Below are 725 nucleotides of genomic sequence, written 5' to 3' on the forward strand. Positions count from 1 at the left end.
CCCGCCGCAGTCCTGGCTCACTCACACGGGTAGTGGCTGCGCTCCGACTCCAGCCAGGCGGTAGTCTGTGGCTCGCGCCTCACCCGGGGCGGCGCGTCCTGTTCGGGTAAATTCAGGAGGCTGCGCACCGTGAAGCCGAGGCGTCCAGAGGTGGCCATGGCCGAGGAGGGGAAGAAGGTTGGGAGCAGGGTAAACTAGGAACCCAGGGATGGTTGAGGATGCCTCTCCTAAGGATGAAAGTGGGAGGCGCTCTCCATTCGCTGGTCTCGGGATGTCAGCGCCTTTGCGGAGGAATCCCTACTTATATAAACAGCCCTCGCCCCTCGGAGGGCTTTGAAAGCTGAGGTCCGGGTGTCCAGGGTCTTAAGTACCTGAATGAGTGCTGGAGCGAAGCCGGGGCAAGTCCGGAAGGTGCCATCTCCGCCCCCGCCCCGCCCCGCCCGGCACCCGCCCCCTTTGCAAGGCTACCTCCCAGAGGTCGCAGGAAGCAAGCCTGGTATTAGCAATTGTCTGATTAGACCAAAGTGGGGACAGATAATGGGGATTGTTACTAGTGAATAACATCTTGGGTGGCGAACAGTGACCACGGTCCTCCCAACCCAGCCCCAGCTTCCTTCTCTCCGGCTGACATGGGGCCTGGGCTGGGTGGTAGAGCCAGGGAGGTGGGGCGACTTATTCCTTGTTTGTTCCCCACCCCCCGACCCCGGAGCTTGCTTGAGGGAATG

At 61.7% G+C, this 725-nt stretch overlaps 1 protein-coding gene across 1 annotated transcript in view; it reads right to left on the reverse strand.

Annotated features, from left to right (window-relative positions):
• The window catches only part of Nkx2-8 (NK2 homeobox 8), a 1,853-nt gene extending 1,471 nt beyond the window's left edge, over positions 1–382 (reverse strand). The window contains exon 1 of the mRNA XM_031356801.1: positions 26–382. Within this exon, the coding sequence (XP_031212661.1) occupies positions 26–158 (133 nt within the window). The 5' untranslated portion in view covers positions 159–382. The remainder of the gene's footprint in view (positions 1–25) is intronic.
• Positions 383–725: the final 343 nt, after the last annotated feature.

Source organism: Mastomys coucha, unplaced genomic scaffold, assembly GCF_008632895.1.
Source record: "Mastomys coucha isolate ucsf_1 unplaced genomic scaffold, UCSF_Mcou_1 pScaffold6, whole genome shotgun sequence".
In the NCBI taxonomy this organism is placed as follows: domain Eukaryota; kingdom Metazoa; phylum Chordata; class Mammalia; order Rodentia; family Muridae; genus Mastomys; species Mastomys coucha.